The following is a 14,908-nucleotide window of genomic DNA, read 5'->3' on the forward strand; positions in this document are numbered from 1 at the left end:
GGCTTCAGTCTCTGCTGATTGGCTTTACATTTAAATCCAACTATAACGCGGACCTTCCACGATGTCGACGTGGAGGCTACAATCCCTCCTGCAGTGCAGAAAGGTTACATCATCAAACCCCTCGCAAGGAGGCAAAAAGTCAACCTCATTTGGCGCCGTTCCAAATACCTCCCAGCAAGAAAGGGGCGTGAATAAACCAAGGGGCAACCAATAAGCAAGACCTGCCATTATATAGGCGGCATCCTCTGGTCTTTAAATAGCCTTCCTATATCCACATTATATCAGTAGTTGCAGTTACGTTGTAGTTAGGTGAAACAGCCCAGTGTGAATCCATTTTGTATTTCTTCAAGACTGGACATATTGCAGGACGTCATGACAAACTTTCAGACGCCAACTGGTTTGGAGAGCGCGGTGGCACAGAGAGCAACTCTTCCCCGTCGCCATTCAAGCGTTTGTCGGAACTTATTTGGACCCGTCGACCATGATGCGCTGAACCGCGAGTTGAAGGCGAAGCTGAAGGAAATATCTGAACGAGACCAGCGTCGATGGAATTTCCACTTCGAGACAGACACACCGATTCCCGGGAGTTACGAATGGGAAGGAATGTCAGCGGACTCCACACCTGCCTTCTACCAGGAGTCGACGGAAGTTGGAGACATGAGGGTTCAGGTTGTGACATCAAACACCGACTATAGCGCAGAGGTTGTCACTGATAATGTGCGTGGTTGTTGCCTCAACCAAACCCCTCTATCAGACTGTGAACAGACTGCACTTTGTTCCAACGAAGTTAACCAAGAGAATTGGTCCAATTCCCCCAATACGAAGAAATTGAACTCCAAATCAACACAATGTATTCGGCGTAAGAGGTCGAGGACATCTTATGAACGTGCAGTCAACGTTACTCAAATTACAGGTAGGTCTACTTTTTCTTGGTAACGCTATATAACTCCTTAATAAGCAACTCGTTTCAATGGCTTGCCGACTACATAACGACGATGTTCTCGTATGATTGACTCTAATGTGAATTAAAGACTAACCGTTCTACATTTCTTCCCCGCAGATTTTTTCCCAAAGAGAAGGAGAAGATCAACGTCAGAGATGAAGAGCACCCAGCCCAATTCTTCCCTCTCAATTCCTCTTGAACAAACGCCACGCAAAGCTCAAATAATTCGATAAACAACGTGGACAAATCGTACCATAGCCTAATTTTCCACTTAGGCAATCTGCCTCTTTTTGTTATGTTATTATTATTGTCTGTCTTGGACAAAAAAGATGGAGTAACCATCCAAAATATGTTGGCCTATGTTTGTGCCAAAGTAACAATGTATTGTCTTTATTTAAAATATTGTTTAATTTATTTTATTTAAGTTTCAAATGTGTTTAATTCAACTAAGGTTTATGAGATATTGTTTGTCTGTTGACTTGTATCCGTGAAAAATACTATTAAAAAAAACGATTTAGTTTACATTTTGCTGACGTTCTGCTCATTTTATTATTGAATTAGTGAGACCTCAAAACGACTATCAGTGTGCTAACGAGGTGAACAGGGACACCACCTGCCCATGCCCACCCCTCACACACACTAGAGAAACAATAAGAGCAGCAGTCGTTCCATTTGACAGCACTTGAAGAGTGCCTCAACAAATTGTAGCAGCAGTAGACCTATAGACTAGCCCTACACTGAATGAATACGTTGTGTCCATGGGCATTGTTCAAGAAAATAAAATCAGTCTGCATTGTGCCTTTTTGGTAGATACACCAATCACGAACTTTCACTTGCTGTGCATAATCCCGCATGGACACATGGCGTGCGCACATAGAACAGCAGACACACTATAACCTAATTACCATCGCAGATGCTATTACCCTCACTGTCGATATGCAAATCAACTCATCCATTCTACAGTATGTAAGCACAGACCAATGTGGGGGGGTTTCCGATTGACTATGCCTTAACAGGGTATCGGGGAAGATCTCTCTGATTTGTGCCTTAACACCTAAAACGGCTGTATAGTAATAAAACCAAACAATGTAACACGTGATCAAGACTTACACAAATGATTGCCGTTTCTTTTCAATTTCTGTATTAACTCCAAGTGCTTTCGCTTTTCAATATCAGGCTATGAAGATGACCAACAGTTAAGGGCAGGTGCACACTATTTAACGTATCTTTTATAAAGAAAATACGTCTGTACATAAAAATAATACAAAAATATTTTTTTAAAGTTTAGAAGTGCAATACCTTTAAAAATAAATCTTAACCTACGTCTGACAGTAGAGATTATTTAATGTGTCTTTGAAATTGTTGACCTAACGGTCCCTATAAAATAGACATGAATACATCAACCACAATGAAATGTATTAGATTTGGTCTGGTTCTAGTGAGAGAATAAAGTATAAACTAATAGTTGTTTTATTGTGAGAAGAATGAGTAAGCGTGACTATATGGTAATGTAATGCATATACTTAAGTCAATAGTGACTGCAAAAGCAATCGTGCAACAACAGGAAGTAATAGAACCATGAGCGATGCGCGCATATACATTACGCAGTGGGAGGATGGGAGATTTGCAGGACAATTTAAGGTTCGCACGTCTCAAGGATTGGCCATAGAGCAGGAAAAGAACAATACCCTGAAGAATTTAAGTGGCCATCTGGCATCGGGGCTTGCGACATGGAAGAAGGGACATGTGGAGAAAGAGTGTGCCATTTCTTTCACCTGCAAATGCGGATTGGTGGCTAAATGAACGCTCCCAGACCCCCCGCGTTTTACTGACAAAGTTACATTCTTCTTTTTCAGTTAAATGCGTAGTATTATTCTTACTTCTCGTGCCGAAACCCATTCGAATGGTTATTTTTAGTTCCAAACTCTATTAGCCCTTCGTTCTATCTGTAGGCCTAACCAATTAAGATCTATGGGCTACACAGAAAAAACACTTATTAGTTAAAAAAAATGGCACTATCTTTATAAATTATAGATATATTTATATTTATACAATATTTATCTTTATACACTATCTTTACTTCAGATACGTCTTTAGACATGAATGAACAACGAATAAACTAGTCTAGTACACAGTAGTGTTGTATTATATGTTTATTGACTATCGTCACTTTTTCACAGCATTTAATAGTTCATTTTGGTTCCATATTTAATGGAGTTGTCCATATTATAGTCTGTACCTGCAGTAGTGTAGACTGAATTCTGCCCGGACTAGTGCACTTTCCTCCCGTAACAGATGGTCTATATTGTGTCGCCCCAAGGCATCCAACTTTACCATCAATGTTTCATTAAATCTGTCCCAAGGGCTTGTCATTGCCCACCCACTGATATAATTCCCTTCATGATGTAACTTTGTTCCCTCTCCTTTGTCCAGTGTGTGTGATACAGTGACAGTTGATCTGCCTGTAGGGGAGACTATATGACACACCACACGTGGACAAGCAGCTTTAATTGGTAATAGTTTGGTCTGCACTGTAGCAGATGTTATTATAATGGAATCAAAAGGATGAAAGACCATCTATGCATTAATACTGTCTCGGCCCATCTGTATTAACACTGTCTCGGGCCATTTTATTAAGCTAGGATGAAATGGTTGTGAGATTTAATCAATAGACCTACTAAGAAGTCAAACACAGATGGAATTCTATTATGACCTCAGCAGAACTTAATTCGGGACCATTTTCTGTCTAGGCTCACTAGGGCATGTTAATAGCAGAAACATCACGTTCCCTCTACATGACTGACTTACTCTAGACAAGATACTTCATGTTTCTTGACATGTCGGCAAGGTAGCCTAGTGGTTAGAGTGTTGGACTAGTAACTGGAAGGTTGCAAGTTCAAATCCCCGAGCTGACAATCTGTCGTTCTGCCCCTGAACAGGCAGTTAGGCCGTCATTGAAAATAAGAATGTGTACTTACTTAACTGACTTGCCTGGTTAAATAAAGGTAAAATTTAAAATTAATAAATGAAATGTCGCTGATTCAATGCCAATTAGTGCAGTAGCATAGGGGTTTATTTGTCTCTCTACCCAGAATATGAGGACCATTCAGAATGTATCATAGACCAACATTGAAACATAGTAGCGATCACCAGCGTGATAAAGGATGTGTTTGTGGAGCAGCACATGAGCTGTTATTTCCCTCTTTGTTGGTCAGAATACCAAGCCCGTCTTATCACAATGACCAGTAAGACCAGTCAACCGGACCTCTACAAAGCTCTAGAACCCAGCAGTGTCCCTATAGCAACACTTCTCTCCTCTCCCCTCACCCACCTCCAAAAGCACCACAATGACTGCCACAACGACCCCCACACTTACACACCACACTTAGAGAGGGGGTGCTATTGTCATGAGCACCCAGGCAGAAGGCAGGCAGGGCCCAGATGGTCATCTGCTCTTTTATCTGTGTGCCTACTACTACTGAAGGAATGGAAGGATCCCCGGAAGGCAAGCGGGATGAGGTCACCATCTGCTGCAGCTGAGGTCATCTGTCCAAAGCTCTGGTATTAGCCACGCCACTGGTCCTTCCATCCACCATCCCCCAAGGCACAAGACATGAGAGGGGAAGGGGGATCTAGGTGCAATTAACTCTTCCCTCCCTTTGGTCTTCATGGAATGGAGTCTACTCCGGGGGGAGGCAGGGGCAAGGTTAATGTTGTGGGTTTTAAAGGGACAGGACAATGTATCTGAAATGTTATAGTCCTTTAAGGCACATTCCACACATACAGCTTCCAATGGGACATTGATATGACCTAACTTGGATGTAATAATCTATAACTGAATTATTGATGTAAGATCCATGGTTGAACAGAATTGTTTGACAATAAGAAGTTATGGATATTTGCCACATTAATTTATTGGCAATGCAAAATCTTTATAAAAAGAGGATAGCTACACAATTTGATTGCATTTGAACATCTACATAAAAGCCCTCACCCCGACCCCAACACTTCAGTTTATGTTTCGACAGTACATACATGGGAGAACCTTTTGAAAACATAGTGTTATTATAACTGCCTACTTTTAGTATGGACATCATTCCATATTCACCATCAAAAAACATAGCTACCTTTATACTGAAGTGTTGGCTTTGCATATCAACATATTTCAAATCAAATAGAACACTACCGTTACTTTTTGACGTTGTAACATTCCAATGCTCTTACACAGCCGGAATAATGTTATTATATGTGCACTCTAATCTTATTTCCTTTTGATTGAGGGGAAAGCGTTTGAATATGGCGCTTGCTCACATTTCCCCCTGGAACATTGACAATTGCAGTAAATGAGAATTCAGAATCATAATCATATCCAGGATCTGTGAAAAATATGTCCCGTCGGTGTGTCTAGCTGGCTTGTCCTGTAGGCTGAGGCACTGTTCTGTTCTAGGGAAGGGAGCCCTGCAGCTACCTCGCTCTCCAACCAAGGTGCATGAATTGAGGAGCAAACTGAAGTAGAGAGGAGATATAGCAACTCTTGGGAGGACATTGGAATTAAATTAAATAATCTTTGTTTAAAGGCCAAAAGCTGAATCGTGTTGGTTCCACTTTTAACAATAAAAACAAATATTTTTATTTAATTCGATTGTCCTCCAAGAGTTGCTAAATCTCCTGTCTATACGGTTCTTCTCTAGGGCAGGGTTTCCCAAACTTGGTCCTGGGGCCCCCATTGAGTGCACATTTAGTTTTTTGCCCTAGCACTACACAGCTGGTTCATTATCATGAAGAACACTGATCTCAGAATAAGACAAAGAGAGAAAGCGTTAAAAGGGTTTTGGTGTTTCTCTGCATCAGGAGCTCTTGTCCCGGCTGAGGCTGGGGTTGAGGGTGGATGGAGGGTCGATTCAGGAGCTCTTGTCCTGGCTGGGGTTGAGGGGTGGATGGAGGGTCGATTCAGGAGCTCTTGTCCTGGCTGGGGTTGAGGGGTGGATGGAGGGTCGATTCAGGAGCTCTTGTCCTGGCTGAGGCTGGGGTTGAGGGGTGGATGGACGGTCGATTCAGGAACTTTTGTCCTGGCTGAGGCTGGTGTTGAGGGTGGATGGATGGTCGATTCAGGAGCTCTTGTCTTGACTGAGGCTGGGGTTGAGGGTGGATGGAGGGTCAATTCAGGAGCTCTTGTCCTGGCTGAGGCTGGGGTTGAGGGTGGATGGATGGTCGATTCAGGAGCTCTTCTCCTGGCTGAGGCTGGGGTTGAGGGGTGGATGGATGGTCGATTCAGGTGCTCTTGTCCCGGCTGAGGCTGGGGTTGAGGGGTGGATGGATGGTCGATTCAGGAGCTCTTGTCCCGGCTGAGGCTGGGGTTGAGGGGTGGATGGATGGTTGATTCAGGAGCTCTTGTCCTGGCTGAGGCTGGGGTTGAGGGGTGGATGGAGGGTCGATTCAGGAGCTCTTGTCCTGGCTGAGGCTGGGGTTGAGGGGTGGATGGAGAGTTGATTCAGGAGCTCTTGTCCTGGCTGAGGCTGGGGTTGAGGGGTGGATGGAGGGTCGATTCAGGAGCTCTTGTCCTGGCTGAGGCTGGGTTTGAGGGGTTGAGGGGTGGATGGAGGGTCAATTCAGGAGCTTTTGTCTTGGCTGAGGTTGAGGTTGAGGGGTGGATGGAGGGTCGATTCAGGAGCTCTTGTCTTGGCTGAGGTTGAGGTTGAGGGGTGGATGGAGGGTCGCAGTGGAGAGCTGCTCGTAGCTGGGTAGGCTATCCTGGCTGGGGACACCTGCCCCACCCTGTGACCTCCTCCTACCTTGCCCCTGTGCTCCCCCCATGTCCCCCTGCCCCTGGCTTGTCCCAGACAACAGCTGGGTAAGGGACTCTGCGATTTGGTTGAGTGTCTGGTCCATGCGTTGTATCTGTAAGTAGATGGACAAACAGAAAAGCTGTACACATCAATATAATATAATTAATAGATACTCTTTCTATTTTATTGTCTGTTTTTGCAGAAAATGGAAATGTGTATTCTAATTTTCTCTTTATCTGCCTTTTTCAGGCAAATCACCAAATCCTTTTCATCTTGGGAAAACAAACCAAGACATTATCATCCCTCATTAAATGATCAAAAGAGTTTTAATGAAAGCCAAAACAAATAGAAAACTTGAAAGGTTTTGTAAATGAAAATCCACCCTGGTTTCTCAACTCCTATTTAGGGGTATCATTAGGGGACTGATTATGTCGGTATAGAGTGAATTCCCTCCTATCAGACCTCTGTGCTGGAGAAAAAAAAACTGACTGTCCTCTGCAAAGCATCAGTCTGAACACAGTTGAACCAAATTGGTGGCTTTTCTATAGTCAAACTGACTTGGCACAAACCGATTTGGCACAAAATGGCTGCTGTGTGTCACTGAGTTGGGTGCTTAACATTGGCTGTGGGTAAGGTGGCACAAAATGGAGGGCTTTGAAATCTGATTAAAGGCACAATAGAAATGACACTTGTAGATGAGTAGCCGTACTCTGTTCAGAGAGCAGAGGGTGTAACGTGGCGTAACGTCCTACCTTGTCCTCCATCCTGTTGAGTCTGGAGCCGATGGTGTTGGTGCCTTTGTCTTTGGCTTTGTCTTTTGCCCCAGGAGCATCATGGTCCAAGTCATAGAACAGCGAAACAAGACGACGTAACAAGAAACAAGAACAGACGTAAGATTCTGTAAGATACAGTAGAGATATAGTACACTGTGTCCAGCCCCTCTAAGAGGCTGTAAGATACAGTAGAGATATAGTACACTGTGTCCAGCCTCTCTAAGATGCTGTAAGATACAGTAGAGATATAGTACACTGTGTCCAGCCCCTCTAAGATTCTGTAAGATACAGTAGAGATATAGTACACTGTGTCCAGCCCCTCTAAGAGGCTGTAAGATACAGTAGAGATATAGTACACTGTGTCCAGCCCCTCTAAGAGGCTGTAAGATACAGTAGAGATATAGTACACTGTGTCCAGCCTCTCTAAGATGCTGTAAGATACCGTAGAGATATAGTACACTGTGTCCAGCCAATCTAAGATTCTGTAAGATACAGTAGAGATATAGTACACTGTGTCCAGCCCCTCTAAGATGCTGTAAGATACAGTAGAGATATAGTACACTGTGTCCAGCCCCTATAATATTCTGTAAATTACAGTAGAGGACTGTTTACCTGAGCTAGTCTGGAACAGGGTCAGCTTCCCTAGAGACTGGTCCAGTCTAGAGGAGAATTAAACACATTGAATGCAGTGCTTTGGGTTATATACAGGTGCAGTCACGGCACAGCATGCCGCACTCACCTGGGTCAAAATCTGAGAGAGAAAGTCAGACACAAAATGTCATTTCCGTGGTGATAAGGAGGATATTTATTATTTCAATGTAATGCAGTAAAAAAAATATATTTGTGGATTTTGACCCAGACGAGTGACAACAAAAATACTGCATCCCCACTGGGCAAAAACAGGTTGAAACAACGTTGTTTCCACGTCATTTAAACCCTCAAAAATATATGCGATGACGTTGTATCAACGTAGAAAACGAATTGGTTTTTGCAAAACGTCACGAACGTGAGGGCATTCATCTTTTTTTTTCACCCAACTTTTAACCTAAATCTAATGACATGGTGATTGTTTTTGTTGATTTGACGTTGTATTCACATTAGTTGACAACTCAACTAAACGTAAATCAAAACTAGATGTTGAACTGATGTCTGTGCCCAGTGGGTCTGTAGTGTGCAAGTCACATGCACTTTTATCAGTGAGTTAATTGCAATGGATGAGCTAACCCGCATAAAGACCTTGACATCAATTTCAAATGAACGGGACTTAGGAGACCGTTTGAGATGCAGCCCACCTCCTCTGTAGCTCCTTGATGCGCACCATGAGATTCAGGTGTCCTTGGGAATACTGCTCGATCACGTCTCGCACGTCATAGGGTTTACGTGCTTGCTGCAGAACACACACAGTGTTAATCACCCTCAGCAGTAAAAACTCTAAAGAACTCAACAGATCAAAAAGCTGCCATCGTGTAAAAATGAGTCTTCCTAACACAGTTTGAGTTGCAGACTAGAGAATATATGAAAAGATCTCTCTCTGACGTAAACACATCAGACAGTCATACCACACGAACACACAATTATTGAAAGCAGTCAAGACAATACACAGATGGCATATTGCAGCTTTAAAGCTGAGAACTATGACTTAAAACACTCATGGTGTTAACCCACTAATCTGAGAGTTATGACTTAAATCACTCAGGGTGTTAACCCACTTTAATCTGAGAGTTATGACTTAAATCACTCATGGTTTTAACCCACTTTAATCTGAGAACTGTGATTTAAAACATGGTCATCCCTACTGCCTCTGATCTGGCACTCACTAAACAGAGAACATCCCTGGTCATCCCTACTGCCTCTGATCTGGCACTCACTAAACAGAGAACATCCCTGGTCATCCCTACTGCCTCTGATCTGGCACTCACTAAACAGAGAACATCCCTGGTCATCCCTACTGCCTCTGATCTGGCAGACTCACTAAACAGAGAACATCCCTGGTCATCCCTACTGCCTCTGATCTGGCAGACTCACTAAACAGAGAACACCCCTGGTCATCCCTACTGCCTCTGATCTGGCAGACTCACTAAACAGAGAACATCCCTGGTCATTCCTACTGCCTCTGATCTGGTGGACTCACTAAACAGAGAACATCCCTGGTCCTCCCTACTGCCTCTGATCTGGAGGACTCACTAAACAGAGAACATCTCTGGTCACCACTACTGTCTCTGATCTGGTGGACTCACTAAACAGAGAACATCCCTGGTCACCCCTACTGCCTCTGATCTGGCAGACTCACTAAACAGAGAACATCCCTGGTCATCCCTACTGCCTCTGATCTGGCGGACTCACTAAACAGAGAACATCCCTGGGCATTCCTACTGTCTCTGATCTGGTGGACTCACTAAACAGAGAACATCTCTGGTCACCACTACTGTCTCTGATCTGGTGGACTCACTAAACAGAGAACATCCCTGGTCACCCCTACTGTCTCTGATCTGGCAGACTCACTAAACAGAGAACATCCCTGGGCATCCCTACTGTCTCTGATCTGGTGGACTCACTAAACAGAGAACATCCCTGGTCATCCTCTGATCTGGCAGACTCACTAAACACAAATGCTTTGTTTGTAAATGATGTCTGAATGTTGGCGTGAACCTCTGGCTTTCCATAAATAAAAAAAAACAAGAAAATGATGTCATCTGGTTGGCTTAATATAAGGAATTTGGAATGATTTATACTTTAACTTTTTATACTTTAGAATGTTTTAGCACAGATATGTACTTTGGATACTTAAGTTTATTTTTAACCAAATACGTTTAGACTTATACACAAGTAAAATTTTACTGGGTGACTTTTACTTCACTCATTTTCTATTAAGGTATCTTTACTTTTACTCAAGTATGACAGGTACTTTTTCCACCACTGATGTCCAGTATCTATCCTTCATGAGCCACTAGGTGTGTTTGACTGTGGAGTCAGTTTCTCTGTGCGTGCCGTGCAGTGTGCTAACAGGGTAGAGCCGTGGGCCTGTAGCCAGGAGAGTAGCTACCTCAGCTGAACTCAGGCCTCGACTGACGTGGACTCAGACGTTACTGTACTTCAACACAGCCTCACAGTAGATGGTGTTCCAAAGATATGTCACCAGATCAAACACACCTACTTCACACCAAACATAAAGACATTCTGCACACACACACACACACACACACACACCCCACACACACACACACACACCACCAGTCTCTTCAACTAAAACCCTGGAAAACACACTACAGAGTATTCTAGAACCCTAAAGACAGCCGGATCACTCAAACACTAAGCCCATACACACAACCACAATAACACTACAATCCAAAACCAAGTCCAAATCCTCCCCACCGCCACCCTCCCATCCCCCACGCACACTACTGAGAACCCAGACACACACAGACTCAAAGGCAAACCCACAACTTGAGTGATGTCCGCTGCCCTGCTTTTCAGCCTGAGGGAAGAGCCTCTTCATTGATTGACTATGTTAGTTTTAGGCTGAGCTCCACAACACCTGCTCAGACAGCAGTGTGAAGCTGCCTGTTTGTCCTGGAGTCCCGGTGTGACTTGATCAAGGCAGCCTGTCTGGAAGGCAAACAGTCACACCGAAGTGAGGACAAGCAGACCCGTTAAGAGGACGTGAGGACAGGCAGTCCCGTTAAGAGGCGGGTAAACAGTCATCAGCGTGACATCATTGTCCCAAACACTATCTAGCGCTAGTCTGCGGCTAACAGCCTGCTGATAAAACAGGATATGCTGTGTGTTGACTGCTGAGGGCAAGCAGAAAGAACCAGGATGGGGGGGGCGAGAGAGGAGGGAAGAGGGGGGGGGCGTGTGAATGTATGGAGTGGATTGTAATGGTGTTAGGGTAGAGAGGGACGGAGGAAAGAGCTGAAATAGCAGTAGATCTGGGTGCAAATACATGTGCATTTGAGTATTTATCTAAATACTTTTTTTTCCTGTGTATTCAAGTATTTTCAAATAAACAGCCCAAAACAAGTACTTTTATTTGAGGATTTGAATGGTTATTTGTGAAAAAATAATAATAATTGTCGACCAAAATGTATGTGAAAGTACTTTCAAATTTTTCAAATGCATGGGTTCAATGCATGGGTTCAATGCATGGGTTCAATGCATGGGTTCAATGCATGGGTTCAATGCATGGGTTCAATGCATGGGTTCAATGCATGGGTTCAATGCATGGGTTCAATGCAGGGGTTCAATGCATGGGTTCAATGCATGGGTTCAATGCATGGGTTCAATGCAGGGGTTCAATGCATGGGTTCAATGCATGGGTTCAATGCATGGGTTCAATGCATGGGTTCAATGCATTCGAGTCAGTGTATTTGAGTATTTGTTTTATACTTTCCAAGTCTATTTACAAATACATTTCAATATTCAACTACTTGTTTTTTTAAAAATCTTTTCTATCTGAATACTTGTTTTGAAAAGTAATTCAAATACCTGAAATAGTATTTGAACCCAGGTGTGGTAGCCTATACCAGAATGTAGGTAGTGGTATCTGTCAATACAGTGGATCGTTCCGCTGGTCAAAAACACTCCTACAAACAACGTACCCACCTGGAATCTCTTCTTAGCGACAAAGTAGCGCATCCGTAGGATCACGTGGATAGCTGCTCTGTGACTCCCCTGCAGCCTGTGTGAGGGAGATGGCTATGAGGGATTTTTTTATAGCACAGTATTCAGAAAGTATTCACACCCCTTTACTTTTTCCACATTTAGTTGTGTTACAGTCTGAATTTAACATTTATTAAATGTTTATTATTTTAAAATTAAAAACTGTGTCACTGGCCTACACACAATACCCCATAATGTCAAAGTGGACTGGCCTACACACAATACCCCCATAATGTCAAAGTGGACTGGCCTACACACAATACCCCCATAATGTCAAAGTGGACTGGCCTACACACAATACCCCCATAATGTCAAAGTGGACTGGCCTACACACAATACCCCCATAATGTCAAAGTGGAATTGTGTTTTTCTATTTTTGTTTACAAATTAATTAAAAATGAAAAGATGAAATGTCTTGAGTAAATAAGTATTCAACCCTTTTGTCATGACAAGCCTAAATACGTTCAGGAGTAAAACAGTTTCTTAACAAGTCACATAATAAGTTTCATGGACTCACTCTGTGTGCAAAAATAATATATTTTTGAATGACTACCTCATTTCTCTACACCACACAAACAATTATCTGTAAAGTCAGTCGAGCAGTGAATTTCAAACAGAGATTCAACCACAAACACCAGGGAGATTTTCCAATGCCTCACAAAGAAGGGAACCTATTGGTACTACAAAGGTACAGGTGTCGTTCCTAACTCAGTTGACAGAAAGGAAGGAAACCACTCAGGGATTTCACCATGAGGCCCATTGTGACTTTAAAACAGCTACAGAGTTGAATGGTTGTGATAGGAGAAAACTGAGGATGGATCCACAACATTTGTAGATACTCCACAATACCGATCTAAATGACAGTGTGAAAAAAATAATGCCTGTACAGAATATATCTATTCCAAAACATTCATCTGTTTTCAACAAGGCACTAAAGTAATACTTCAATACAATGTGGCAAAGCAATTCACCTTTCGTCCTAAATACACAGTGTTATGTTTGGGGAAAATACAATAGAACACATTACTGAGTACTACTCTCCATATTTTCAAGCATACTGGTGGCTGCATCATGTTATGGGTATGCTTGTAATTGTTAAGAACTGGGGAGTTTTTCAAAATAAAAAATGTAACTGGCGCTTAACACAGGCAAAATCCTAGAGGAAAACCAGGTTCAGTCTGCTTTCCACCAGACACTGGGAAATTAATTAACCTTTCAGCAGGACAATAACCTAAAACACAAGGCCAAACATACACTGGAGTTGCTTACTAACTATCCAGGAATATTCTCCAGTCAAAACTAGTCAAGTAAACCATACTGTCACAAGGAAATTCATTTGTACAGCACCCAACAACAGTGGTTCTCAACTGGTTTTGCCTCGGGGACCCAAATTGAACCAGGTCGTCTCAGTCGCGCCGCAATATTGGAATCGCGATAAATAATCACCAAAATACAATCTGGTAAACTATGTTTGTATTTTCAAATGCTATATTGATAGTAAATGTAATTATATGACAAGGGAACAACATTCCCAACTCTTTCATTGTCAATAATACCATTTTGCCCTTATGAAGAATGTTAATAAACTCATTGGCTTGAGACCACAAAATCCACAAACATAGCACTGATAATAGCTCTATATTGGAAATACTGTGATTGAAGAAAACATTTTCAGAAATGAAATTACTCATTAAAAAAATATGTGTTATCATGTCTACACACTTTCTCCTTGTTTGAAGTTATTTGAGTTCAGAGTATTTCTTCATACCTTATTATTATATTTTATACTCCCATGACCCACTCAAAACCTCCCATGACCCACTCAAAACCTCCCATGACCCACTCAAAACCTCCCATGACCCACTCAAAACCTCCCATGACCCACTCAAAACCTCCCATGACCCACTCAAAACCTCCCATGACCCACTCAAAACCTCCCATGACCCACTCAAAACCTCCCTTGACCCACTCAAAACCTCCCATGACCCACTCAAAACCTCCCATGACCCACTCAAAACCTCCCATGACCCACTCAAAACCTCCCATGACCCACTCAAAACCTCCCTTGACCCAAATTTTGGTTGCGACCCACCAGTTGAGAATCGCTGTCCTAGAGCATGAGGGTAATTCTGTAGCTGAAGAGTGTCAGGGTGTGTCAGCATAAATGCTGCCTAAATTGACCCCGGCCTCATTTCTTCTGAATAAACAGATGGAGCCAGATTGAGACGGGGCCATTCCCTACAGACTACACTTCCAGCAGAGAGTTTAGGTCTGATTATCCTATGAGGCTTCATTCACAGCAATCACTGCCCACTGGACACAGACAAGTTTAACGTTTGGTTTTGATTTACATTTGGTTGAGTTGTAAACTAACGTCAAATAAATGTAAAATTAACACAAAAAAATGGTCTATGTCATTGGATTTAGGTAAACATTTTTGGTGAAAAAGACACAATTCCCTTATGTTGGCTTTTTGCAAAACCAATCAGTTTTCCACAGTGATTGAACGTCATCACATAAACATTTTTCAGGTTGAAATGACGTGGAAACAACATTGATTCAACCACTTTTTGCCCAGTGGGTGTCAACTAAGTGGTTTTGCAACATACAGTAAATAAATATATTGATGAATATGTATGTGGCTCAGAAACACTAATGTTTTATTCTCAATGTCTCTGTCATTTGCCTCTGATAAAGTGGCTCAAAAAACACGGGTGGTTCCAAAACGTCCGTGGATCGGTCTCTGA

General features: G+C 42.6%; 2 protein-coding genes across 5 annotated transcripts in view; one reads left to right on the top strand and one right to left on the bottom strand.

The window, feature by feature from the left end:
- The first annotated feature begins 267 nt into the window (after nt 1-267).
- On the top strand, nt 268-1,465 carry cdkn1ca (cyclin dependent kinase inhibitor 1Ca). Its single transcript, XM_036964498.2, has 2 exons — nt 268-913; nt 1,061-1,465. Exons 1-2 carry the CDS (start codon nt 373-375, stop codon nt 1,174-1,176), a joined length of 657 nt encoding a protein of 218 aa, XP_036820393.1. The 5' UTR covers nt 268-372; the 3' UTR covers nt 1,177-1,465.
- Nucleotides 1,466-4,832: 3,367 nt separating this feature from the next.
- The window catches only part of kcnq1.1 (potassium voltage-gated channel subfamily Q member 1, tandem duplicate 1), a 50,133-nt gene continuing 40,057 nt past the window's right edge, over nt 4,833-14,908 (bottom strand). For all 4 annotated transcript variants that reach the window (XM_090223092.1, XM_090223091.1, XM_090223090.1 and 1 more), the window contains 5 exons: nt 12,105-12,180; nt 8,795-8,889; nt 8,115-8,161; nt 7,482-7,543; nt 4,833-6,841 (listed from right to left, as the gene is read on the bottom strand). In XM_090223092.1, the coding sequence (XP_090079218.1) occupies nt 6,608-6,841; nt 7,482-7,543; nt 8,115-8,161; nt 8,795-8,889; nt 12,105-12,180 (514 nt within the window). In that variant the 3' untranslated portion in view covers nt 4,833-6,607. The remainder of the gene's footprint in view (nt 6,842-7,481; nt 7,544-8,114; nt 8,162-8,794; nt 8,890-12,104; nt 12,181-14,908) is intronic.

Source organism: Oncorhynchus mykiss, chromosome 26 (genome assembly GCF_057628025.1).
Source record: "Oncorhynchus mykiss isolate SJ-2025 chromosome 26, ASM5762802v1, whole genome shotgun sequence".
Classification (NCBI taxonomy): Eukaryota; Metazoa; Chordata; class Actinopteri; order Salmoniformes; family Salmonidae; genus Oncorhynchus; species Oncorhynchus mykiss.

What these genes read in the sequence shown, in the direction of transcription:
- cdkn1ca (XM_036964498.2), top strand. Translation starts at nt 373, where the DNA reads ATGACAAACTTTCAGACGCCAACTGGTTTGGAGAGCGCGGTGGCACAG. An exon ending in CAACGTTACTCAAATTACAG is followed by an intron (nt 914 to 1,060) that starts GTAGGTCTACTT and finishes TCTTCCCCGCAG; the next exon opens with ATTTTTTCCCAAAGAGAAGG.